At 44.3% G+C, this 24674-nt stretch overlaps 1 protein-coding gene across 1 annotated transcript; it reads right to left on the bottom strand.

Moving 5' to 3' along the window:
• Nucleotides 1-10645: 10645 nt before the first annotated feature.
• LOC145934306 (uncharacterized) lies at nt 10646-12192 on the bottom strand. The gene is made up of 2 exons (XM_083034669.1): nt 11821-12192; nt 10646-10654 (listed from the first exon to the last, which is right to left on the bottom strand). Exons 1-2 carry the CDS (start codon nt 12190-12192, stop codon nt 10646-10648), a joined length of 381 nt encoding a protein of 126 aa, XP_082890795.1.
• Between the last annotated feature and the right edge of the window lie 12482 nt (nt 12193-24674).

Below are 24674 nucleotides of genomic sequence, written 5' to 3' on the forward strand. Positions count from 1 at the left end.
GCTGATAAAGGTCAGACTACAGTCGTCATGGATAAAAAAGATTATTTGGAAAAAATGGAATTTTTGTTAAGTGACCACTCTACGTATAAAAAATTAAAGAAAGATCCTATAAAGCAGTTAACTAACAAAATTAACTCATTGACAAAATCTTGGCGTAGCAATGATTTAATAGACGAAATCACCTATAAACAATTGAATTGCACTAATGGCAATCTACCACGTTGTTACGGACTACCCAAGATTCACAAGACTGGTTTCTCATTGAGAAGTATCGTCACTTGGTAGTCCGCTATACAATGTCTCGAGTTACATACACAACTTAATATATAACTCCATTAAAAAACCAATGTCCCATATTAAAGATGGGTGGTCATTTGCTAAAATTATTAAAGACATGCCTATCAATGAGGATGATGTAATGATCTCATTGGATGTTAGTTCTCTATTTACAAACATCCCCAAAGAATTAGTTATAGACGGCATTAAAAAACGTTGGAGTGACATTGCGATAAAGACGAAATTTAATTTACCCCAAATTTTATATGTAATAGAATTGATTTTGGATTCCACTAGTTTTAGTTTAAACGGACATTTCTATGAACAAATATTCGGTAGTCCAATGGGCTCCCCACCATCACCGATTTTGGCGGACATTGTTATGGAGGATTTAGAGACGCATTGCTTGAGTTTGCTTTTGACCGGTTTATTATAGATACGTTGATGACATTTTTGTCATTTTGCCACGCGAAAAAATTGATGAGATGCTATCGACATTTAACAACTATCATCAACGGTTGAAATTCACATACGAAGTTGAAATTAACTCTTCGATTAATTTTTTGAATACGAGCGTCATACGGAGCAATAATATACTTATTACTGATTGGTATAAAAAACCGACATGGTCTGGAAGGTATTTAAACTTTCTTTCTAACCATCCGTTGAAATACAAAATCAATACTATTTACAACCTCATAGATCACGCTATTCTATTATCAGACAAAAAATTCCATAGTAAAAATATTGATACAGTGCAGGAAATTTTACTGAATAATTGCTTTCCAATGCGCATCATCAAAAAACATACAGATAGAAGAATTAGTTTTCTAAAAAATCGTACTGATGATAACAGTACATTTGAAGCGTATGATGGGCGTTCAAAAATTTCTCCTTACATTTCGTTGCCGTATGTCAAAGATGTGAGTGAGAGCATTGGTCGTTCGCTAAAAAATGCCGGCGCTAATGACGGTTGGATGACGTCATCTTGTGCCTTTATCTAAACAACAAAGGAAGCTACGCAGCAGCCGCGAGCAGCTAAGCAGCAGCGGTGCTCATCTGAAAAAGGGGTTCTCAACCTGGGATCCAGAGATTTTGTCCGTGGTTTGGGAAAACGGACTGGCGACCAACAAAGATAGGAAACCTGTGTTTACTGTAATCCCGAACTCTCAAGACCAATCGTCCGGTCACAACCCCATCCCCCGACTCGGTCACGGAGGCTTTCGTTGAGTCGCTCCCCCCGAATCACCCACCCCGACTTCAACTCTTAGCATTTCGGTGTAACCGACCCACCAACCCCCTCACCATTTGACTCTTGCCATTTCCCGACATTCCCTATTTCCGTGTAACTTTGCAACCGCAGCTAAGGGTCGAAATAACACCCACCAGCGGCAAAGCACCAGCAACGAGCAGCGGTCTTGGACAAGAGGCGCCGAACCATCTCACCCCGACGATCCAGCGTATCGTGTCCGAGAGGAAGCTTGAGAGGGTCGACGAACGAGGAAAACCGGTTGTTGTGACCGTGCGGCCGGAAGTAAAGCTGCACAGGATCAGCTACCCGATAGACGAAAACGGACCAAAAGCCACGGGTTTTAAAATCCCGAGGAGGCCGAGAAGTCCCATTCGAGCACCCGAAGCAGGCAGAGGGGCAACATCGGGAAGAGCATCACCGAGAGACCCGCGGATAAGCCGGGGATTGTTCGGAAATATGGACGGGCAGACCTTGTGATCGGACACTGACTCGACGAGAACTACAGATTAGTTAAATATAGGTCTCTTACCTTAGATAAACGGTCGTCAGTTCATTTATCCTCCAATGAACAAGGAATGCCTTTGTTTCAGATACTGCGCACTGGTCCTTTGTCTCCATCCAACAGCTGTCAAGATGGCCGCCGTAACTACGCAGTTCCTTTGTGTCGACCATCGTTTCCAAGATGGCCGTCTCGACACGTTCGCACAAGTCTGGATGACGCAATTATCTCACCCAGCTAAGTATGCTAATTTTCACCTCCCTTTATCACCTTCCTGTTTTTAATTAGCACCTTTTCTTTTGTTTCAGGTCTTCGCGGGATATCAGGATCACCAAGGATACCAAGAAAATTTATGGATTTCCAGGATCGCGGGATTTCGCCAGGGTAAGTAAATTTCACAGCACTGATATTTTTTATAACAATAATAAAATATATAAATATATTTAAATATTTCAGGCTACACTCGGAATCTTTAGGTTCTCGCTATTACAAATATAGTTTACGCAATTTGGCTGCGTGACTGCGCACTTCGCGATATTTCAGATATTCTAAGATTGTTAATTTCGCGCACGCCGTAACACGTTCGAACCTTTATCGCGTCGCGATATTATTTCTCGCTTACTATGGACCACGCCCGTGTTTATTCGCGACAATTAATCGATCGGACGTTTTTCACAAGTCCACGGACTTCCGTTCGCGATGTCTCTAACTTCGATGCGTTTCGATTGGTTCAGACCGCCGCAAGACGAAAAGCCTATCTCGAAAGACTAGAGTCGCAAGTCGCTGTCGCAAAACGAAAAGCCTCTCTGTCTAGAGAGCCTCAGTATATACTTGTTCCCCCACCATCGGGTTTCTCCCAATGCGCGTGCCTTCGGCGGCTCGACGCATGCGCTCTTTGCGCCGCTTACTTCGCTGGAGTTACAAGTAAACAGTCTTATAAAATAATATAAATTCGTTGCCCTTAGCTTATCTACCTTCGCTGCTTGTTAAATAAACAAAATATAACTTTTCGCAACTGAAAATAAATAACTAATAATGTTATTGGCGAAAGTGTAGGAAAGTGCCGATCCTACAAGAGTCGGGAGTGCAGTTGCGCTGCACTTTTTTGTACTTCTCGCGTTTTCGCTCGCGCCTTCGCTATTTCCGCTAAGTATAACGCGTTTTGGCCCTTTCTGGCCTGCCTGTCATAATCTAACAAGTCCCATAAAATAATAAGAAATAATAATTAACAAAATTAAACACTCGCTTATTCGCGATTCGTTCACATGCAATTTATTCATGCTCTTCTATACGCGCTCAGACGCCTTTCCGACTGTTCGTGCGTTTACGCAAAATAATATAAATAATATATTTATCAAAACAAATACGACTTTTGGCTCGCTGCCCTTTAAGTACACTTTTATGTTGTACTTTTATGTCTTAACTCTAATATTTACATTTTTTACAGGTGCTCCGCTGACGTCGCCTCCTTCCTCCCGCCTGCAGCTCCACAGGATCGCCACCTTGGAAGAACTTCCGCTGTCGTCCTCCCGGTGCTCGGTTCTGACAATTTTGAGTCTCTGGACCACCTTCGGTGTAAATGTCTCCGGGCCTGTCTCCACTGTCGACTCCTGGCTGCTCCTCCGCTCAGCCGTGCGTCCTGGCGAGGAATGTGGTTTTTCCTCCGGCTTCAAGGTTAGGTTGAACGTCATGTACCACAACAGGGCATCGTAAATTATAATTTTCCGACACTTTCTCAACTTCAAACGCCCATAACTCGGAAACCGGTGGGGCTACGAGGTCGCGCCAGGGCTCGTTGGAAAGGGCTTGAATGCAGCTTTCCAACGAGCCTTGGAGCGACTTTGTAGCTCGACGCGTTTCAAGATTACGGGACCTTGAAGAGGACAGGATGTCCTAGAATTACGTATCTCGAGAACGGTGAGAGATACGAGGTCGGACCAAAGGACCTTTTTTGTTCCTCGGGTAGGGTTTTCCCGAAGGGGGACTTGGCTCGACCTCGTATCTCTCGCCGTTCTCGAGTTACGGCGACTCGACACTTTTAGCGTCTCGCTTGGTGTAATAATATAATTCTTTCTTCTGTTACAGATTATCATAGCGATTTTCTTCATTGTTGCGATATCTGCGATTAACCAGAATATCAACACCAGTCTTTTTTAAGACTAACAGTCTTTTTTAAGACTATTACGGCGGCCTTCTTTGGCGACATAGGTTAGGGTTAGACATTTTAAGAAAACTTTTTATAATTTTTACATATAGAGTTGGACCTCAAGAACGTATATCCGTCGAGATTTTTTGATTATCTCACCTCTGTGCTTAGATACTAAGGGTTGAAGTTTGAAAATGAGGAGAAACGATACAAGGAACCGTCGGAGATGTACGAAACCTATATATCCGAGTTCTCGAGGTCGAGTAGAGACGAAAAGGTGGTATGGACCAACCCTCTATCTCCAACCGTTAGGGTAATTTACTCTTGGAAGGGGGTTGAAATTAAACTTTGCGTCGGGGGTTCTGTTATGGGTGGAAAAATTCTTATCGGAGGAAGGTTCTTCGGGGCCAAAAGGAGGGTCGAATCGGACCATCCCTTTAAGGTGTAAATTTTGAAAAAAATTTATAAAAATTGGAAAAGTGTATAACCGAGTTGCCGAGGCCGAGACGAGTCGAAAAGGTCCTATGGACCAACCCTCTATCTCGAACCGTTAGGGTAGTTTACTCTAGGAAGGGGGTTGAAATAAAGTATGCGTCGGGGGTTCTGTTATGGGTGGAAAAATTCTCATCGGAGGAAGGTTCTTCGGGGCCAAAAGGAGGGTCGAATCAGACCATCCCTTAAAGATGTAAATTTTGAAAAAATTTTATAAAAATTGGAAAAGTATATATCCGAGTTGCTGACGTCGAGACGAGTCGAAAAGGTGGTATGGACCAACCCTCTATCTCGAACGGTTAGGGTAGTTTACTCTTGGAAAAGAGTTGATAAATTGTCCAAGTCCCACAAGGCTAAGCGGGGTTCACAAAATAAGACAAAAAAAAAAATAAGAGTATACCAATCTATAGAGAATCGAAATTTACGCATTCTGGACCCCCAAATTTACTTGGTTTTTAATTTTTTTTTTTTTTTTTTTTTTTTTTTAATTTTTTGGACTTGTTTTTTCGAATTTTTATGTTTTTTTTGTTTTTTTTTTGTTTGAGACTCGTACCGCGGTATGGTCTGCGGCGTTGGGGTTGATTCGTCGTCGCTAGACGATATGCGTCTCCTTGCTGTTCTTTTAATTTTAGGGTCGACAACATCTTCATCTGTTTCTGTCCACCTTTCTGCAGGTACAGTGACCGCGGCAGTGGCGGTGTCTTCGGAGGAGGAGGAGGAGGAGGAGGAGGAGGAAGAGGAGGTGGAAAGTATTCTTCCCCTCCTGTTTCTTGGTCTACTGGTCGTTGCCAGTGGCGAGGATGAGCACGAGGGTGTTGCGGTGTCAATTTCTGGTTGTGGAATTGGTGGAGTCGGTGGCATATGCTCATCTTGTAGGGGAATCGCGCCTTCTCTAATTGCTAGCAACCTCTGTTTAAGGTTTGCGATATTACCTCGTACTTGCGCGATCGTTTCGCCTGGTTTTCGTATCACTCTCCACGCGTTATACTTAAACGATTTTGTTACAAGGCTCACGGGAAATATGTCCACGTTGTTCATTATGTGATTGCGGAGGCAGATTTTTAATTGACGCGGATTTGACGCTGTGATAGTCTGAGCGATCATCTTTGGAAACGTTCCATGCTTTGGATCAAGAATAGCCTCAACGATGTCTTTAATTTTAAAGAAGATGTTTGACACTGATGCTTTTAATTGATCGTTTCTAATCAATTGAACATTACATTCTCTAAGGAATGTTTCCGTCGAGAACGCTTGACGGTATTGACCGTATTGTTGCTCGCTTTCACATAGCATCCGGTCTTCGTTCGGTTTTTGTTGGCCGGAAATAAATCGGCAGTAGGCCCACTGTCCGTAAACGGTAAACAAATATTTAATAATTGTACTTTCAACGTCGTCGTGCCGGTTCGGTTGGGTTCTTTCAATGGCGTTCTCTATCCCTTGCATGCAATACCATATACGAGTACTTCTGAATTGTGTCATGTGCGACGAATGTATATTTTTGGCATAAAGTTTGTATGCAAATTTATCCGTGTCATCGTGGTGCTCGCGGAGATGTATTACGCCTCCATCTTCGGAGGCCATTTCTGTTGAATCGCGAAATACGTTTCTCAAATTTTGAAAGTTGTAGATTCGCGATAATCCGTGCGCAAAGTAGTGAGACCGCATTTCTGCTCGTATCGCCCGACGAATGGTGGATGCTGGTGTCCATCCGTCGTTTAAGAGATCGGGGTGGTCTTGCCTGGCGAGCGACAGTAGGAACTGAAGATCTTGTTGGATGCTCGCGTCGACATGGTTTCGCCATTCGTTGGCCTCTATGCGATGTAGTTTTTGTTTGTCCAGCAGCAAGTTGGTCACGATGCACAACGTTGATTCGTCGAACACTCCGTGATGCTCGAAATTTTCTGACATGCGACGTTGCGACCTGGTCGCGTCTAGCGTTAAGACTTCCTCTATACGGAGGCTGTGATTCGTGCGGACGTGGTTCCACACGTACCACGCGATGTCTAACAGATTCTGCCGCATCGCGCCCGACAATTTCTTGAAATAAGCGTCGTTTTCATTGTATCCGCGAGAGATGAGGTAGGCGATCATATTGCCCGAGTCTTGCGGTCTTGCCATTTTAGCCGCGGAAGAGTACGCCTGAGAAAACGTAACTACGTGTCGGTCGGTGGGTGGTGAAACGTGCGCGTCGAAGTAACCGTACTCGCTCAAAAAGGCCGTTTTATATCTTCTAATCTTACCCATTTCAATGGAATTGGCGAATATCCTCGAGAAATCGTTTAGCTGTTTGTCGACAATTTTTACGAGCACGACTGTGCCGTCTTCGAATACAAAGGTATCCGCGCGATGAATCTGCACCACGTCGATGTGCGAGTCATCGACGTGGAACATGCGGTTGATAACCATTTGCGCTTGGTCTTTCGGTAGACGTAGGCCGTGGTCGCACATGTAAAATCTCAATGATTTCATCGCGCACGTCTCTCGCACGTCGATCGCTTGTAGTCGGTGGGTGACGAGTCGTGCGAATAGGCGGTAGTCTTGCTGAGCGACGGAGTAAACGCGATCTACGTCATACGTTAGATATTTAAAACCAGACGCAGCGGTTTGGCATTCGGTTGGAATGCGGTTCGCGGCATGTTTCAGAATGTCGATTAAACGCTGCATGCAGGTCCTCAAATGTCCCTCGTTCGCAGGCGCTAATCTTTCCACCATCGCGACATTCTCCATGTCTACGCAGAACATGGCGAAAATCGGATGCGAGTCGATCGTTCCGATCTGCGCCTCGTACCAGGTGTCGCGTGTTGTTACGGCGCTGTCATCGGAGGAGTCTGCATTCTCGAACAGAGCTCTGTTGTTCATGTATCTTGTTAACTTGACGTTTGCTACTTTTAATATCTGTCTCGGTCTCGTCGAAAACTTGCAAACGCGTTCGCAAATGTACGGCTCCAAACTGTGCGTCAGTACCAAGACGGAGTCTATATCGCTCTTAATTTGCGATTAAGCAAATTTTTTTTTATTATACCACATAAAAAAGATTATATAATAAAATATAGCATGCAATAATAAATATAAATATATATGTTTAGTCCGACTCGTCCTCCGCCCAACGACGACGTACCCGCTCGTCGTAACGACGAGCTTGTTCCTCCTCGTCCAACTCGGAGTCGGCCTCTTCTTCTTCCTGAGGATTATTCCTCATAGCTAAAAAGAAAACGATAAATTTTTAATTAAGAAAAATACATAATTAATCCAACATAGAATTACACGCTCGTATTACGTAAATTACAACGATACCTTCCTCCTCCTCCTCCTCCTCCTCTCTTTCTCGTCTCTCTCTCAAGGACTCGTACGGCTCCCACGAGCCATGGGAATCTCTGACCGAGTCGGAGTCGGAGGAACTGTCCACAGGAGGAGGACGACGACGTGGCGGGATACGCTGGATGCGCAACCAGCGGTACATAAAGTCCCGCTGGCGCTGCAGAAGTGCGGCTTCTAACGATACATTTGTTATTGAAAAAAAATATTTACAAATTATATCGACTATGAAGCACACCGAGTGTGCAACACTCACCTCCACGTTCATCCTCTTCCACGTGATCTCGCCGCTCCTCTTCCTCCTCCTCACCCTCCTCCTCCTCCGATTGCAGGTCACGCGCGATCTCTCTCAGGCGATCGAGGTCGACGACGATGTTTCCCAAATCTTCGTCGGGCACATCGTCGTCGTCGAACTCGGGCGTTGGAGGGAAGTCCTCCTCTCGCAATTCTTCCTCCTCTACAGGTATTCTTGCAACACCCATTTTAAAGCAATTTCACACATATCAATATTGTTATATTAGAAGAAATTCTAGAAATTTCATTTGCATATACGGCGCTCCTAAAGCCATCCTTACGGACCAAGGAACTAATTTTCTCTCTGGTCTCATACGAAATTTAGCTAAAATGTTTAATATACAACACTTTAAAACTACCGCCTATCATCCTCAATCTAACGGTTCTCTTGAAAGATCACATCATGTACTGACAGAATATCTTAAAATTCAGGTCCAGAAAGAGAGAGACTGGGATAGTCATATTAACATGGCAATGTTTTCTTATAACACTAGTGTTCATGAAGGAATTAAATACCCACCATTTGAGTTAATCTTCGGTAGAATAGCCCGATTACCCTTCGCTCACCCACCTGTCGAAGGAAATCTAGAGACTACCTATCGAGATTATCTGACTGATTTATTTAACAGAATACATGACACACAAGAAGACGCACGCAAAAACCTCATAAACTCTAAAGAACGAAGTAAACATTATTACGATCGAAAAGTTAACGAACAAAATTTTCAAGTAGGATCACGTGTATTTTTACTAAAGGAACCTGCAAAAGGAAAATTCGCCGACCAATATACCGGACCCCATGAAATTATAGAAGTTCTACCGCAGTGCAACGTCAAATTATTAGTCAAAAATAAACCCAGAATTGTTCACGTTAACAAGTTAAAAATTGCACATGTTGAACCAGGATAAAATAACATGTATCATCTTTGTTTACAGATGTTGGCAGCGCCAACAAAACATTATTCCAGGGCCTAAAGCAGTTATCCTCTTTAACAGCTCTCCATCGTCTGTGACTACGAACTGCCCCGGATCAACTTCAGGTGGAAACAGTTCTCCTTTTTATCAACACTGTTTTACGGATCGCCTGACATCTTTTATTAATTAACTAATTAACAAATTTTCCATTTCTAATAAACCATCTTAATTTCTGCTTAAATGCAGCAACCGTACTAAATATTCCCACTTTATACGCATAAAAAAAACTTTAACAACAATAAATACTAACGCTATACTTACTAATTGCAAAATGTGCATCGGGAAGAATTTTAAATACAACCCACATCCCTTGTTAAAGCACTTTCCAGAACTATATGAAATAAAATGCCTACGAATATCTGGCTATCAAGCTGAAGAAAGTGACAATAGACTTTGTTTTAAATGCTATAACCGCACAACCCCAAAGGGTTATAAACATATTATTGGTCACGGAATTATAGACGGAGATATGAGCCCTGCCGACTGTCAAATCTGCAGCAGCGAAATAGCCATAGAAAAACGCTCTGTTTTACAATGTAACGATAGTAAAATATATATTAAGAGAATTTTTCGGGGAAAGGTTCCTCAGGATATATAAAGGATTAAATAATCTCTAATGAAACAAATTTTAAGAAAAAATTTTATTTAATCTTCTTACATTGTAAAAAAATACTTTGTACGTGTAAAATCCTAATAATAAAATTAAAAAAGTTTTATTTCACATTTTTTATTTTACAATTTTTCACTTATTAAATATAATTAAAATTTTTCTGTTATTACAAATATTTTTTCTAATTAAGATATATCCATAATTTATATTCTATCCTATTCTGCACTATAATATATCCTATACTTTTCAAAAATTTATATTATTTTTACAAGACAATTTTACAATTACTTATCTATTTTATTATATCTACATTTTGCTGTATAAAGTGAAAAACGCGCGAAGGTGGAAGAGAGAGAAGCGATAGTGTGGAATTATTATATTGCGTTTTTAAACAGTTAAATATCCATAGGGGAGGGAACAACGATTGTTAATAAATCTACGCTTTAATAGCACGGCGCACATATTTTTGTTTCATCACGAGTTATTATTTCGTGAAACGCTGTACGCCGAATGGCTCTGAATCGCAGATTTATTGACGTTTCCGGAGTTATTTCTTTTTCCTCGTTTTCTCCTATCTCTCTTTCCTGCTGCACACTTTCTCTTTGTATTAATAATTCCCTAATACTATTAAAATTAATTAAACGAGAATTTTCAAAGTTTAGGGTTATACCCTTCATTTTGCAAACTTCGTGCATCTGATGTGCGAATCACATACGCGTAAAATTTTGGACCGCCGGACACGAACGACTCTATATAACAATCGAGCCCAGCTTTCAAGTTCGTTAGTCATATCGCCTAAAAAATTAAATTGAAATTCTATTAAGAAATCAGCAAAAATATCTTTTTGAGAAGAATTCAAATTTTTAGAATTTTCTTCGAAAAATGTCTCAAGAAAATTAGGAACTTTCTCTTTAATAATCCGCTAACAAGGAAATTCATCTCTATTATTTTTTTTGAGATTACCAAATTGAGATTCAAAAATCTTGTCTAAGTTAATTTTTTTAAGAAAATCTATTCCTAAAATGCAATCGTCAGAAATATTAGCAACAATAATAGGAATCTCTACTTTATGTTTTCCTAATTCAATCAAAACGTTAACTTTATTTTTGACCTCAATTAATTCTCCCGTAGGATATCTAAGACAACAATTCTTTGCTTCGAAAAATTCTTTAGGTCCTTTAATAAATTTTTCACTAAGAATGGAGACATCGGTATCTATTCTAAACTGACAGATTCTTCCATCTAAATTACCCTTATAATAAAAATTATTTTTAATTTTACTTATCCTAGAACATTGTGAAATATCTGGGGCAATCACGCAATGAGTCAAACCTGCCCCACGAAGTTCGACTAGTCCTTGTTTTCCGAAAGCGATGGACATTCGGAACGGAAGTGACCCTCAGCGCCGCATTGCCAGCATTCTTTTTTAGCTTTCGGACCGTTTTTGTAAAAATTCTTATTTTTATTTTCAAATTTCTTTTTACCAAAATCTTTCTCTTCTGTTTCCTCGGTTTTTTTGTTTATTTTCAAATTTGTGGAATTTATTGAATTTATCAAATTTATTAAATTTATTATATTTGTTAAATTTATTGAATTTATTATAATTTTCTGAATTTCCATTTTGATAATTTTTATTTTGTCCTCCTCTTCGGCTCTTGTCCCTGTGCTGACCTTCAGCCTTCTCCTTTTATTCTCGCTTTCCCGTGCTACTTCGCTTCTCTCCGCTTCCTTCCTCTTCCTCTCCTCTCTGGGGGGAAGTGCTTTGGTATCGCAGCTGTCCACCAGTTGGACATCTGCTGTTTGCCTTGACCCTTTTTCTTGAGGGGCTTGCTCGTCTCTTGGTTGGTTGGCTCCTGCTATTTGGCCACCCCTCTCGTACCTTTCTTAAAGGTAGTGCACGCATTGCCTCCTACTCTGTGGTCAGAGGGGAGGCCTCTATCTTTGCAGATGGTGCAGCTTACCTGTGCACTGCATTCTTTGGACAGATGCCCCTCCACGCCGCATCTGTAGCACTGCTTGCTTCTGTCGGCGCTATTAGGGCATCTGTCCCTGACATGACCTCTTTCCATACACTTAAAACATTGGATGGGCCTGTTGTCTAGCATTTGTACGCTGACAACTGCCCATCCAATGTTTATCTTGCCCTTTTCAGCTATGATGTTGGCTGCTTTTAATGGACACTTCGCCCAAACAGTGCTAACATCATTTGGTGACATCTTTTTATCTCCTACCTTTACTTCCGTCTTGTAGCATCCGCCATCACGAGCAATGGCTTCTGCTATTTCTGAGGAGGTAATAGATTCCTCTAATCCTCTTAGTCTTATTTCGGCCATTTTAACTGGCAGATCTATTTTTACATCCTTCCTTTCGTGTAGAGTGTACTGCTCTTAAGCTGTCTGCCAATTTATCGGCGCGCAAGTTGCCGTCTTTCCCGGGAATCTCATATATGAGGGCGCCAGTGACAGCCCTCTTTATGCGCATTCCCTCAATCCCGATATTTTGTATCTGGATCTTATTGCGGGCTTCTGTCATTACTTCATCATATTTGCCCGGGGGGCAAGTGATAGTTATGGCTGCCATTCTCGGCTCCTTCCTGGTCTTTGATACCAACTTTGTTTTCTCCTTGTTGGTATTTTGACCAGCCTTAATGTTGATTACATTTTTCCCTCCTTCTTTTGGAGCATTTGACTGCTCGTTATTGTTGGGGGTTGTCTTCTTCTTCTTTCTTGCGACCTCCACCCATCTTTCTTGCGTTGCTTGCGTTGCTTGCACGCTTGGAGTGGTGGGTTGTGGGTCCGTTACTTTCTTTTTGTTGGTCTTGTCAGTAGCACTGATAAGACTACTCTTGTTTCCCTCCTTGGCTTTGGTGGTTGATTTAGCCTTATTTATGCCTGCACTTTAGCCGCGTTGGCAGGCGGGTTAAGCGTTGTAGGCTTCTTATTCTTCATCTCCTTGTCCGCTTTATTTCCTTTTCCCTCCTTTGTTGTATTATTACCGGAGGGGAGGGGAGGAAATCGTTGCTTGCCTGCTTTCTGCCTCCCTTTGCCTATTCATCATTCTGGACTCAGCATAGGTCGGCACAGGATTACCCAATCTTTTGTCCAGTAGCCTTTCCATAATGCCTTCGAGTTTGCCATCCATCTGAGTTCTCTTTCTGTTTCTTCCTCCTCCCTAGTTTTCCCTCGGGTAGTCACGAATGGTCACCCAACCCCGCTGCCCCCGCCGCAAAAGAACCCACCCCGAGACCCCGGGGAAAACACCCCCAGGAGAAAAAACCCCCGAAAGCATCCCCCCCGAGAAGACGGAACGAGAACCCCGCGGCCGAGACCGCAAAACTGCATGGAGGGAGGACAGCGCCAAAGACGCCGTGCAATGTCCTCCCCTAACGGTGCCATGCCACCGGGCGATTGAAGTCAGGGCCGCCTACCCCTACCGACTCGTGGGCGATAAACCCTCGAGGGAGCCGGGTCTCGTGTCTCTCGGCTGAGAGACTTCTCCGACGTGCGGAAAACATTCCGCACGCCGGAGAAAGTTATACGGCAATATTGCCATATTGGACGCTCTTGGCACCCATCTATCCAGCGAGATGGGTGAGCCCTCTCATCACGACAAGGTGGCGTCCAACGAGAGAGGTATAACTTAACCTTTTTTTTTTTTTTAACGTGTGGAAATGCGCGACCGCATACCCCCTCACCTCGGGGGAGGTGAGAGGGTTATGTGGGGCTGGGATCAACGCCCACCGGGACTCAAATGCGTCCCGGGGACTCCCCCGACCCGACTAAAACCACACGGTGGCCCTCTGAGCGCTTGTGCAGCGGCCCCGGAAATCGCTTTCGCATACGCCGGGGTCGCTGCACGCTGAGCTTGCGCTCCAAACCTTGATAAAAGGACCGGATTTTACCCCGGTCCTGGAAGGAAGAGAATGGGGTCACCCATTCTCTTCCCCCTCGTGAGGGCCCGCGTGCAATGGATCTCCGGAGCCCCCGCTCCAAAGATCCTGCGAGCCCTCCGCCCCCCGTATCACGGCTCCCTCCGCCCCCGGAGGGGGTTAGAATTCGGCCGTGACACGGGGGGCACCTCCCGGGAGACCCCTCGAGAGAGGGAGTATCCCTAAGCGGAAGGGAGGGGCCCGTGAACCTCGCCCCGTGGGGCGAGGATCGTGTCCCCTCCGTTCCGCTTCTCTTTTGGTTTTCTCCCGGGGATCGGGCTCCCTCCGCCCCCAAAGGGGGGTTGGGATTCGGCCACGGTCCCCGAGAGAACCTCCTCGCGAGGGGAAGAGTCGTCCCCCGGGAGGAACGACTCTCCCCCCGCCTCCGAGGCGGGATCGGGAGAACAGTGTTCCCCCGATCCCGCCTCCTTCGCACAACTCCTTCACACTATCCTCTCGCCGTGGCTGCGGCAAACCTCCTTCTCCGGACGCCAGCCCTCTTGCGACGTATCGGGTCGGCGTCCGGGTCTTCCTCTTTTTCCCTCTCCGCCGCCTCCTTCCGCGTTAAGACGTCCTCGCAGAAGGAGGCGACGGCACTCCACTTTTCTTTACTCTCCAGCATGGCCTTGACCATACTGGAGAGCTGTAAGTCCCCCCCTATTGCGTCGGTCAGGGCACGGCGCTGTTCTGCCCATGCTGGGCAGAATTCCACGGTGTGTTGCGCCGTGTCCCTGACCTCCGTGCAATGATGGCACTTCATCGTTGGCTCCCTCCGCGCCTTATCGTGCAGGTACTCACCGAAGCACCCGTGCCCGGTGAGCACCTGCACAATTCTATAAGAGAGTCCGAATTCTGTCGACAGAACCGGCTGAATTGCTTGGACAGCGCGCAGACCGGCCCTCGGTCGGAGTAGTTCGTCCGACCATCGTTCTACCGCGCGCTGTCTTGCCCGTTGTCGGGCCACTTCCGCCGCTTTCGGCGTCAGGGCCAGGCCCCGCTGGCGAAGGTCTCTCCTATGCTCGTACAACTCCTTGTACACCTCCGCCAGCAGGGTCCAAGGTATCGACCCCGACACCACGCATGCCGCTTCCACGGGGACCGTGCGATAACCGCGGACGATTCTGATGGCCAGCCTCCGCTGCAGACCTAGCAGCAGTCTTTGGCTCGGTGCCATCAGGTCGCCCGCCCACACAGGTGCCCCGTAGAGCGCCATAGATCCGATCGCCTCCATGTAGAGGCGACGGATCTTCTCCCTCGGCCCCCCGATGTTGGGCAGCAAGCAGCCAATACTATTGACCGCTGCCCTTATCCGGGGGGCTAAACGGCAGAAGTGTTCCCGCCAGTTCCATCTGCTGTCGAGCGTGAGTCCCAAATATTTCAGGTGGGACTTCACCTCGATTCGGACTCCCTCTACCTCTATATGGGACCGAGGTGATCCCCTCCTTGGACCGTTGAAGTGGATAACTTCAGTCTTTTGGAGGGCCACCTTCAATCCCAAGGCGCGGATCCGTCCAACGACGAGTGCCAGACCCACCGATGAAAGTCGGCGGGCCCCCTCCCAGTTGTCACCCCGGACAAGCACCAGCGTATCATCAGCGTAACACACTAGGTGCATGCCCGGGAGAAGTGCGCCCCGCAGCACCCAATCATATCCGAGGTTCCACAGGAGTGGTCCTAAGACCGACCCCTGCGGAACCCCCCGACTCATCCTCCTGCGATGCGGCGTTTGGTACCGCCCCGTGTACGATATCCACCTATCGCTAAGGTAGTCTCCGACCACATCCTGTATGTACTGAGGCACCCGGTGGTACCGGAGTGCCTCGCGGATGCATTCCCAGGGCAGCGTGTTAAACGCGTTTGAGATATCTAAACTCGTCCCGATCAACACGCCACCCCTTGCCGTTGCTTCATCCGAGAGGGCCTTGACGCGCATAATAGCGTCTATCGTCGATCTGCCCTCTCGGAATCCGTATTGGCATTCCGCCAAGTCGGGTCCTACCCGCGATAGATGGTCCCTGAGGCGGGCAGCTACTACCCTTTCGAATAGCTTGCCCGCCTCATCCAGTAAACAAATGGGGCGGTACGCCGCAGGTGAGTTTGCGGGGCGCCCCTCTTTCCTCAGGAGAACCAATTTCGCCTCCTTCCAAATATCGGGAAACCGTCCCGTCCTGAGGCAGCTGTCAAACAGCTGCCTCAGACGTCCCCCGAGGACGCCTAGGGCCATGGCCCAGGCCTTGCCCGGTATTCCATCCGGCCCCGGAGCTGTATTCTTAGCCCGGAGCCGCTTAACCGCTTGGACGAGCTCCTTCCCGGTGACCCTTAGGTCCTCCGTTGGTTTCGGACTATTGGACCCAAGGGTCTGTCCCCACCCTCTTCCTCCACGTCCGGAGGAAAGAGAGTGGTGACCACCTCCTCTAACACATCGGGTTGAAGACCCTCTGTGATCGGGGGTCCACCGGACTGCAATTTCTTTCTTACAATCCGGTATGGACGCCCCCACGGATCCTTATTGAGGGTCTCCAGGAGCTCGTCCCAGGCCCGGGCCTTGGCCTCCTTAATGGCACGTTGGAGGGATTTCTTCGCCTCTTTGTGTTCCCCCAACAGCTCGGCCGCCTCGTCAACCGTGTGACGCCTGCGTCGGCAGTGGGTGTACCGGTGTCTCGATCGGATGCACGTCGCGCGTAATCGCGATATCTCCTGAGACCACCAGTACACCCCCCTCTTCTTATGATTGGCCTGGCTCCTCGGCATGGCGGAATCGCAAATTTCCATCATTGCCGATCGGAACCAGGCCGCCTCCTCGTTTGCGTCGCAGGCGTCAGGCGCGGGAGGTTCTTCCCACGCCTTGGCTGCGGCGGCCGCCATTAAGGCGTCCTCGTCAAGGCGCTTAAGCGCCCATCGGGGGGACAGGGGTGTACCGCGTCTTTCCTCCCGGGGGCGTGGCTGGCGTCCTAAGGAAGGGTCAGAAACCTCCATCCTTATATTTCTATGATCCGATAGGGTCTCCGACCCCACCACCACCCGCCAGCCACTTACCATACGTGCGGCTTGAGGGAATCCCCATGTAACATCTACTATGGATCCCCCGTTGTCCCGCACGCAGGTAAACTCTGACCCTCTGTTAATGACCAGAAGGTCGAGTTGTGCCCCCCACTCTTCCAGGATCTCACCCCTTGCATTGGTCACGGGGGAACCCCACGCATCAGATTTGGCGTTTAGGTCCCCCATGACCAAGACTCGGCCTGGGAGGTGGCGGTTTATTTCATCCGCCAACCTACCCAAGTACTCCTCAAACTGGGTGAGATCCCTATTGGGAGAGTAGTACACCCCTACCACGACGGTTTTCCCCCATCTTCCTGACACAAAGCCCTCCCCTTTCCCCATTAGGGATAATGGTAAGGCTTCCCTCTCTCCTTTGCCAACAATGGCAACAGAGCCCAAGGTGTCCCCCAGCCAGTTTCCCTGCTGTGGGACCTGGTACGGCTCCGCCACTACCGCCAGGTCGATGCTCCACTCCGCCAGGTGTTGCATGAGCAGGTCTTGCGCCCTGGCCGAGTGGTTAATATTAACCTGGAGGAGGTGAGCATTGTCAAGAGGCATAATTACACCTTGCTCACCTCCTCCAGGTTAGCCTCCTTAGCAGCTCTTACTTGAGCTGGCTTCTCGGGTACTTGTTTCCCCTTATCCCCCCTTCTTCTTTTGTTTTCGGCTCCTGCTTGCTTCCGTTCCCTCCCCTTTTGGTTATTTTGGCATAGGCGCAGGCCCTCCCCCCGTACCTGTGGTCGGCCTTGCGCCCGTAATCTTTACAATACGGGCAGCAAGGCCGCTCTGTGCATCCACCCGCCTTGTGCCCAGTTTTACCACAGCGGTAACAAAGACCGCTGCGGTCTGTTTCCGCCTTGCATGTAGCGCGAGTATGACCCGCGCCCATGCACCTGAAGCACTGTAGAGGGCGGGCCTCCAGTGTTTCCACTTTTACTGTGGTCCAACCAACCATTAGTGGGCCAGCTTTCATTATCTTGCTGGCCGCTATAGTCGGAATTTGTGCCCAGCAAGAACTCAGGCCGTCCCGGGGGGACCTGGATATTTTACCAATCCTGATATCCCCCTCGAGACAGCCTCCTGCCCCGGCCAACGAGGCCAAGATGTCTTCTGCTGTCGCAGAATCATCCAGGCCGGAGATACGCATCTCCGACCTCTTTATAGGGACGGAGACCCTGATTCCCTTGGGTTCAAGGGACTTCTTCAAGGCCTCCGCCAACAATTTAGCCTTTTCGGCATTTCCCTCCCCGGTTACTTCGTATAATAAGCCCCCAGTGGCGGCCCTCTTTGGTCTGAGTGACGGAATACTGAAATCCTGTAGACGAATCTCTTTCTGGATTCCGGCCATTGCTTCGCCCAGAGACCGTTGGGTCGCCACTCCGTCCGCGTCTGTGGTCTCCATTTCGTTTCCCCCATGAGATGGCATACTAATCAGGATTGCCGCTCTCCTGGGGGGGCGAATGTTGGCCTTCGGTCGGCTGGCTTCTTTCTCAGCGGTTCCGCCAGTCTCCTTTGCCGCTTTACCGCTCTTCACTGCTGCTCCCCGGTTCGCTGCTGCTACTATCAATGGAGCTTTCGCCTCCTTCTTGATAGACTGAGGATTCTCGATGTTCTTCCCCTTCTTCTTCTTATTCCTCTTCTTCCTCGTCTCCGCCACCGTCCACTCCTGCTCCTCTTTCTTGTCATGAGGAGTAGAGAGTATTTTGACGTCAGTGCAGACCTCCTGGATTGAAATAATCTTCGGTTTCTGCACTGCCGTCTTGCCCACTTTTTGCCCGCTCCTCGGTGGAACGGAATTCTGTGAAGGCTGTGAAGGTTGTGAAGGCTTTGTCTTCAGTACCCTCTTCTCCTTGGGCTCGTCCCCGGATTTTGCAGCCGCTGCTGCGGCATATGTTTTTGAGGTTTTCGCCCCTGCCGGTGCTGCCTTATTGGCAGAAGTTCCCACCGGAGGTCGAAAGCTCCTTTCCGGTGGAAGCCTCTCCTCGATCGCCGCGAATCTTGCATTAATCATCTCGCCTACCTGCTTGATGATGGAGGCCTCCATATTGCCTATTGCTGATTCGCTTTCCTGTTGAGAGGATCTGGGTGCAACGCCCTTGTCATTGTTCTTCCCCTTCAGTTGGAAGTTGACGAGAGACGTGTCCTCCTTAGTGGCCGAAGTGTCCCCTCCTTTTCCGGAGGTAACGAATTCCTCCCTCAGGTTTCTGATTTCCACCCGAAATCCCTGTACCGTCCGTTTCATGGAGGCAATTTCCGCTTTAAGTTGGCATTGTATCTTCTTTGATCTTGTTGAGGATTTTATCTAAAGGACAACATTAAATTTATGGTTTTATTTCCTATCGGATTAAGATCTTGTTCAACCTGATGCATCATCTTGAATGTTTTTGCAAATTCATTGCATTGAACCATAAAACTTGACAACTCTTTCATTATTTCTGAATCACACTCCTTATTAGGTTTGTTATTCATTCTATGATTTACAGCTTCTTCTGTATCTAAAAAGTAAAGCTGTGCAAATCGCGGAGCTTGCCCATCCGCTGGGCGCATTGCTGTTGAAGTTAAATGATGATATTGCCCATGAATCTTTAAGCAATAAGGAGCATTGTTCACAACATTCAATGGATTTCTATTTCCCGGCGCACCCATTGAAGCCATAGCTAAAGCGCTGTTATATGAACGAATATTATTTAAGAAATTTTTTGAAGCAAAATCATTTCCAATGTATAATTTTTTTATAAAATCAGGACAATTTATTGGCTTTAATTTAAGCTTGCCTTTTTGACAACAATATGTGAATTTTCCATCTTTAGATTTTTCACATGCAAAGTTTAATGATTTGCAAAATTGGCATTCTACATTCATTTGCCCAAGTGTATGAACTGGTACATTTATTTCATCGTCCTTGGCAATTAACGCAATGTGATAATTTAATTGTCTAGCTTTGTGCCTTCCCTGAGCATGTCTCTGGGCATCACTTTCGAGTCGCTTAGTCTTTTTGTCATTATTTTCATCATTCCTTTGCTGAGCATGTCTCTGAGCATCAGCTTCGAGTCTTTGAAACCTTGTGTCATTATTTTCATCGGCCCTCTGCTGAGCATGTCTCTGAGCATCAGCTTCGAGTCGTTGAAACCTTTCTTCCGAACTCTCAATTTTTCGCCTTTGTCGTGAGCACCTACCATCGCGACTCACTATATACAAATTTTCGCGTTTTCTCTTTTGAGGCATAATTATCTGCGTCGTACCGTATATACGTAGATATATTACATTAAATATTATATAACAATACGTAATTTTAATATATATTTAATAAATAATTTAAATTATCTTATGAAGCTTATAAAGCAATAATATAGTTCAAATTTAATGTGATTTAATATAAATAAATAACTGATTGATTAATCCTAAGTTAAATGATTGATATAGATTATATAAAAATCTGTCAATGAATATGTGAATATGTGGGTGGGTGCGTGGGTGGGTGAGTGGGTGGGCAAAAGTTAAAAAAAACAACATAGTAACCATCCCCGAAAAATTTGCGAAATTTTGGTACCAATTTCGTGAAAATCGGTCAATAAATGCGTGAATGCGTGGGTGGGTGTGCGTGGGTGGGTAGAAACTAAAAAAAACCACATTAGTAGCAATCCCCGAAAAATTTGCAACACTTTGGTACCAATTTCGAGAAAATCGGTCCATAAATGTGAAAGTAATTCGCGGTCAGACAGACAGACGGACGGAACTTATATACAATATAGATATTACTAATAATAAAAAGATTAAAATAATGATATTAAAATTAATAGAAATAAGAATATAAATTTATAATTGTTTTTAAATTATATATTTTATTTTATTTTTATTAATTTTATATGTAGATATTAATTTAAAAACAATGTTTAAAAAATATTCATATAGATATGCAATAGCTAGATTAGCGATATACAATAGCTAGTAAATTATTCACACAGATGTAAAATAGTTAGATTAGTAAATGTTATAATTATTAAAAATTTATTAAAATTTAAATAAATAATTTTTTTGTCAAAAATTTATTATTTTTTACTATTTACCATTTTTAAATTCCATAATTTCTTTATCCATTTCGCTTTGTCCAGTTGTTTCTTCGATTGTAATACTTTTCATTTCATCTCCATTATTTTCATTTATTATTGCATTTTCACTTTCATTGGATTTATTTATTAATAAATAATCAAGATGAGGTAAAAATTTTGGTACCAATTTCTATAAAATCGGTCAACAAATATATGAGTTGATGGATGGGTGCATGGGTGGGTGGGCATTTGGGTGGGTGAGCAAAACTTAAAAAAACCACATAATAGCCATCCTCGAAAAATTTGGAAAATTTTCTTAACAATTTCTATAAAATCAGTAAATATATTTTTGAATGCGTGGGTAGATGCGTGGGTGGGTTGATCGTAGTATAAAAATTTTAAAAAAACAGTAGTCAGCCCCAAAAATTTTTAAAAAATTTAATATCAATTTTGATAAAATCGGTCAACAAATATATGAATTGATGGATTGCTGCGTGGGTGGATGAGTGGGGATATAAAACTTAAAAAAAAACCACAAAGGTACTTATATATATATATATATAGATTATATAAAAATCTGTCAATGAACATGTGAATACACCAATTTTGAGAAAATCTGTCAACAAATATATGAATTGATGAATTGCTGCGTGGGTGGATGAGTAGGGATATAAAACTTAAAAAAAAACCACAAAGGTACTTTATATATAGATTATATAAAAATCTGTCAATGAATATGTGAATACGTGGATGGGTGCGTGGGTGGGTGAGTGGGTGGGCAAAAGTTAAAAAAATATGCGATGTATTTTTGCAACGCGAAGGCCGTGACGCGTACATTGCTGCAGGTTGCGGTAGTGTATGTAGTGCAAAACGGTAGGTCAGTGTGCGTGTCGTGAAGATGTCGTGGATATTCTAAATCTACCTCGAGGATGTAGCCTGTGGGTGAATCGAGCGCGATATATGATGTGTCGAAATTAGATACATCGTCGACCCATTGAAAATCAGCATAAGGCAATGGTTGACACATTGCCCATCCATATAAATTATTTACATCGAAATACATTAGATACGAAGATGGTTTCAATGAATCGTACGACTGCATGTACTTGTTATTAGCGTGTGCATATCTGTTTGAACATTGACTCAGACCGCCGCGTATACCCCGTTCGATAAACATTACCATATCAACGTCTGTAAGTAATTCGAACGTAATTTTTGTATGCTTTAACATGGCGTCCCACGTATACCCGGGGAGAGTATAATAATACGCGGGGTCGAGCCCATAACTCACGATACATTTATCCCGGAAATTTTCAAAAATGTCAGCTAATAACAAGACATCAGTTTTTAAATATAAGTCGCTATATTCGCCCAGCGTTTGAATGGAGAACCGCTCCCATACGTTTTCGGCGTGCGCGTAATCGCTCTCGGATACTGTGTCGCCGGTCAAGGATCTGTAGAATGATTCGCGGGGCGGTAAACACGTATCTTGCAACCTTTCAAAACAGTTGATATATTCGTATGGAAAGACGCCCTTCCGTGTTAATAGATTGAAATTTTCGGTTGATAAATTTTGAAATTCCGAATGTAAAATTTTGAGTTTTTCTTTACTTAGAAATGATGCCAACTTGTCGAGACTAGTATTGAGAAATTTATATAAATCGATAAAATCATAATTTTATGCAAGCTTTCCAATCTTTGTCATCGTTGGTACTATTGACAGTTTTTGTAAATGATATATATTTTTCCTTAGTTATTGGAAGTAAATCGATTCCCCCTTCGAAAGCTGTAGCTATTTCCTTAATTATGAAATGTGAGTCGTAACCGGATAAATTATGAAATACTATTGGAATACAAAAAGAGTTTTTATAATTTAAGTTGCAATTTGAGTGTGCTGGATCTCTGTACCGCCCGGTCAGCTGGCAATGATCGCGTACGCGTGTATCGTCATCTTGCGTGAATGGTTTCTCACACATATGACAATGTGTCGCGCTATGAAATTTTTCCCACTCGTCTGATGTTAAATTTACCATGAGGACGTTAGTTGCCAAAATATTCTTTACGCGTATCGCTAAATTTTGTAGTTGTTTGGAAAACCACGCAACGCAATCTACACTACGACGAGAATAAAATGCAATAAAGTAATAGTAACAATCAAACCGGCGATAAACTGCAGGGACTGCATAGAAGAATATCTATACGTTGACCAGACATACTAGGCCGAAGGTTGGGGTCAAGCTGTGATCCCCAGAGGGATAGAAGAGCAATAAAAGGAAGGGACCTGCTACTTGACACCAGAGAACTGACATTTACTACTGACGAAAATCAGGCAGATAAAAACGTGCCTAGTTCTTTTCTTTTTCTTTATATATAACATATATATATTTTCTTATATATATATATATGTTATGTATCCCTCTATTTTCATTAGAATTTTTATACGATAGAAAAAGGGCTCCACACCTGCGTTACATGTATTAGCGGTAATAAATTTAAATAAATAAGTACAATTAAAAATAAGCTATGAGTAAAGAATAAAACGACACAAGAAGGACGAAAGAACAAAGGAAGGGGTTTTGGAGGTCGCCTTGTCTTTCCTCCTTCTCTACACAATTAAGAAGACAATTAATAATTCAAGGTAATACATTTAATAAAATAAAAATTAAATGTGAGCCCTTCCAATCAACAAGTCGTGATTCCTCCGAAAGAAAAGAATCGGATTATTCCATATAATTCTCTTTGCAAATGTCGTGTTTTACACCCCAACATTTATCTAAGGCGGGGGGTGTTACGTCCTGTGGACTCCACGATTCTTTTCTTTCAAAGAATGCAAGGCGATGATTGAAAAATCACAGGCGTGGGAATAAGACTATGATTTGGCAGGCGAAGCAGCTGACCGAAGACGGTTAATCGTAAAAATAAAAATAAAAAAAAGGGAGAGATACATACCAGATGTAACTCGCGGTGTCTGAAATTCTCGCTTTGACTAGTTGACAACTCGCGCTTGAAAAGCAATAAAAATCTTTCTTTTAAAGGAAAATTTTACTTTAAAAGGTAATAAAAACTTTTTAGAAGGAAATCTCCACTTGAAAATCAATAAAAATTTAGAAGAAAACTTCCACTTGAAAACGAATAAAATTTTACCAGACTAACAACGATAACCGAATCCAAACAAATGCCGCCTGACAGATCACCGAGATAATCTCGAGAGGATAATAAAAATATAAACCTCAACAAATTCTCCATTGGTCAAAACCTAGGGCCCTAAACAAAAGCCCTGACCAATCCCGATAAACTTTTAAAGTCAAGAGACGCATCCGGGACTGAAAGGGCGTCATTGAAAAATTTCTTATTCGTCAGGAAATGTTAACAAACTAACGGGAAGGAGGAGCAAAAAGGTTTATATACCCGCGATATCCCTCGAGAGGTGAGATTTTTGTCCGAACTTTCGAGCGCAGTTTGCCGTGTATAAGCTATCCGAGATCGTATCTAGACTCTTCGGACTTTTATACTTTCAATTTCGAAATCCGCTTTCAACTCAAATTTCGACGTTCGTTAGAGTGCAAGTGAAGAAAAAAGACATAGTGGAAGTCCGGACGACCACACAACCAGACTAGAACCCTGCAGCAATTATTAACAACGCACTCTACTAACAGTAAGTCAAGACACACATATATGTATATAACAAGGGAAAAAGATAAAGTACAATTTTCACCCCGTATCAAAATAATTCTTGGATTTAAGATAAAGCCATTTTCTTTATCTCCTTTTGCGCAAGTGCTATCATATCCAACCC

Source organism: Prenolepis imparis, unplaced genomic scaffold (genome assembly GCF_030444845.1).
Source record: "Prenolepis imparis isolate NDT839.2.m4 unplaced genomic scaffold, iyPreImpa1.0 SCAF_3, whole genome shotgun sequence".
NCBI classification, from domain to species: Eukaryota; Metazoa; Arthropoda; class Insecta; order Hymenoptera; family Formicidae; genus Prenolepis; species Prenolepis imparis.

Excerpts from the sequence above, each read along its gene's own strand:
- LOC145934306 (XM_083034669.1), bottom strand. The coding sequence starts at position 12,192 with ATGGCCGAAATAAGACTAAGAGGATTAGAGGAATCTATTACCTCCTCA.